The sequence below is a fragment of the Anopheles coluzzii genome, chromosome 2 (genome assembly GCF_943734685.1).
Source record: "Anopheles coluzzii chromosome 2, AcolN3, whole genome shotgun sequence".
Taxonomy (NCBI): domain Eukaryota; kingdom Metazoa; phylum Arthropoda; class Insecta; order Diptera; family Culicidae; genus Anopheles; species Anopheles coluzzii.
In genome coordinates, this window is record NC_064670.1 from 78,558,897 (window position 1) to 78,561,289 (window position 2,393).

The 2,393-nt window shown below is 49.8% G+C and overlaps 1 protein-coding gene across 1 annotated transcript; it reads left to right on the plus strand.

Moving 5' to 3' along the window:
• The first annotated feature begins 540 nt into the window (after nt 1-540).
• Nucleotides 541-1,741, plus strand: LOC120948064 (uncharacterized). Its single transcript, XM_040364042.2, has 2 exons — nt 541-834; nt 937-1,741. Exons 1-2 carry the CDS (start codon nt 796-798, stop codon nt 1,207-1,209), a joined length of 312 nt encoding a protein of 103 aa, XP_040219976.1. The 5' UTR covers nt 541-795; the 3' UTR covers nt 1,210-1,741.
• Nucleotides 1,742-2,393: the final 652 nt, after the last annotated feature.

The following is a 2,393-nucleotide window of genomic DNA, read 5'->3' on the forward strand; positions in this document are numbered from 1 at the left end:
TGTTCGTCAAGGAATGGACTTAGTGCACGTAAAGGTGATTGCCTCATGACTTCGTTTCCCTTTTTGAGCTGCCCGAGTTCAGCTGAAAATGCATCCTGCTGTGCTAGGCGGCTTAACACAGTGTTTGCTGTTTCCATGTACTCGGGTGTGACGATTAAAGGTGCGGGGTGCTGTGCTGCTGTTCGCTGAGTGCGTGCCTTTTCCTTAGCGTTACGTGTGAAGCGAATGCAGTATGATACGATACGCAGCAATCGCTTGTAGCTAGAACACAACGCAAACCAAGGGTGATTAGTGGTTGTGTTTACAACGGCAGCACTCACCTGGCGAATCTCTAGATTCGTTTCGTTGGCTGGTTCCGGGTTAGAGTTGGGCCAGATGGAAGCGGGCAAAGATAGCCAATCCGGACCGAAGCTCCACAGTTTGCTTTTCAGGAAATCAGCGGCTGACATGCCTCGTGAAACCAGGTCAGCAGGATTAGACGCGCCGGGTACATGTCTCCACTGCCGCGGGTGTGAGTAATGCTGCGCTTCAGATACCCGGTTAGCCACAAACGTTGCCCATGTGTTGGGTGTGGCGCTGATCCAGGTTAAGGTGATGGTGGAATCCGACCAAAAGAAAGATTCTGCAACGTTGGTCCCCATCGCCTTCTTTACTCGGTGATGCAGGTGTGCTCCTAATACCGCAGCGCATGGTTCAAGGCGGGGTAGTGTGACGCGCTTGAGCGGTGCCACACGCGATTTGGAAGAAAGCAACGTTATGCGAATCTGCCCACCTTCGCCTTCACAACGCGCATAAATGCAGGCTCCATATGCTGCCTCCGATGCATCACAGAAGGTATGTAGCTGAATACGCGCACCAGGTAGAAGCGCATAACGACTAACCTTGAATTTAGAGATGAGTTGCCAATCCTCTTGTATTGTTTTCCATTTCTTACAGATAGTATCTGGAACATACTCGTCCCAACCAGCTTTCTGCAACCATAATTCCTGCATCATCATCTTGGCCCGAATGACAATCGGGGAGATCAGGCCCAGCGGATCGAACATGCGAGCTACGTTGGATAGAATGGATCGCTTTGTCGGAATGGACACATCACTGGATATTGCGGATTCGAAGGATAAAACGTCATGCTCTGGCTCCCATGAAACACCAAGAGCCTTTACCGTCTCGTGTGGTAAGAATTGCCGCGCTGACTGTGTGCCGATTTGATCCGCATTTAAACCGGCGAGCACCTCGAGCTGATTGGATGTCCACTTTCGCAGCTCGAAGCCGCCTTTGGCGAGCAATTGAGAAAGCTCGATTCGCAACTGGCGAGCATTTCCGATGGAATCAGCACCACCGATGAAATCGTCAACGTAGAAGTTAGCTTTCAAAGCAGCTGCAGCATTGGGACAAGAGGCGCCCTCATCGTTTGCCAGCTGCAGCAATGTTCTGGTTGCCAAGAATGATGAGGGGGCTAAGCCATAAGTAACCGTATTCAGCTCAAAATATTCGATTGGCGAGTGAGGCGAAAATCGAAAGCAAATGCGTACAAATTTCCGGTCGTTAGGATGGAGCAATACTTGTCGATACATTTTCGCAATATCTCCAACAACGGCTACCTTATATGTGCGGAAGCGCAAAATTATGTCGAGCAGATCGTCCTGCACGACAGGGCCGACGCATAACGCCTCGTTTAGCGAAAAGCCGGTGGACGTCTTAGCTGAACCATCAAATACCACGCGAACCTTTGTTGTGGAGCTAGCGGCTTTAAACACGGGATGGTGAGGCAGATAATACGCGCGTTCGTCGTCGGAGGGATTTTTTATGCGTGACATGTGCCCAAGCTCCAGATACTCACGCATGAAGTCATGGTACGCCGCTTTTACGTTTGGATCTCGTTCTAACCTCCTTTCTAACAAACTAAACCGCCTTAATGCTGCTGCCTTCGAAAGGCCAAGCTTAACATCGAAGTCTGCTTGTTTAGGTAAGCATACCATATAACGACCAGCTTCATCTCGCTGTGTTGTATCCTTGTAAAATTGCTCACATTTGCGATCCTCAGGAGAATAGCCATCGTTAACCTGTAGTTCTTCTACTTTCCAGAAACGCTCTATTGATTCTTCTAGTGAAACCATACACACCACGGATGAAGTGTGAAAAGTATTGGATGTTGCTGGCTGAGATGTAGATGCTGATCCACTCACGACCCAGCCAAATACGCTCTCCATCAGGACTGGTAGATTCGATGACATTTTATATTGCGCCCCGCTTACAAAGAACGTGTGATAGTGCCGGGCACCGAGAATAATGTCGATCGGTGCCGACTTCTCGAAATGGGGGTCGGCGAATATGATATGTGGCGGTAATTTCCAGCCGCTGGTGGGCACATCATGTGCGGGCAGGTCAGCAAT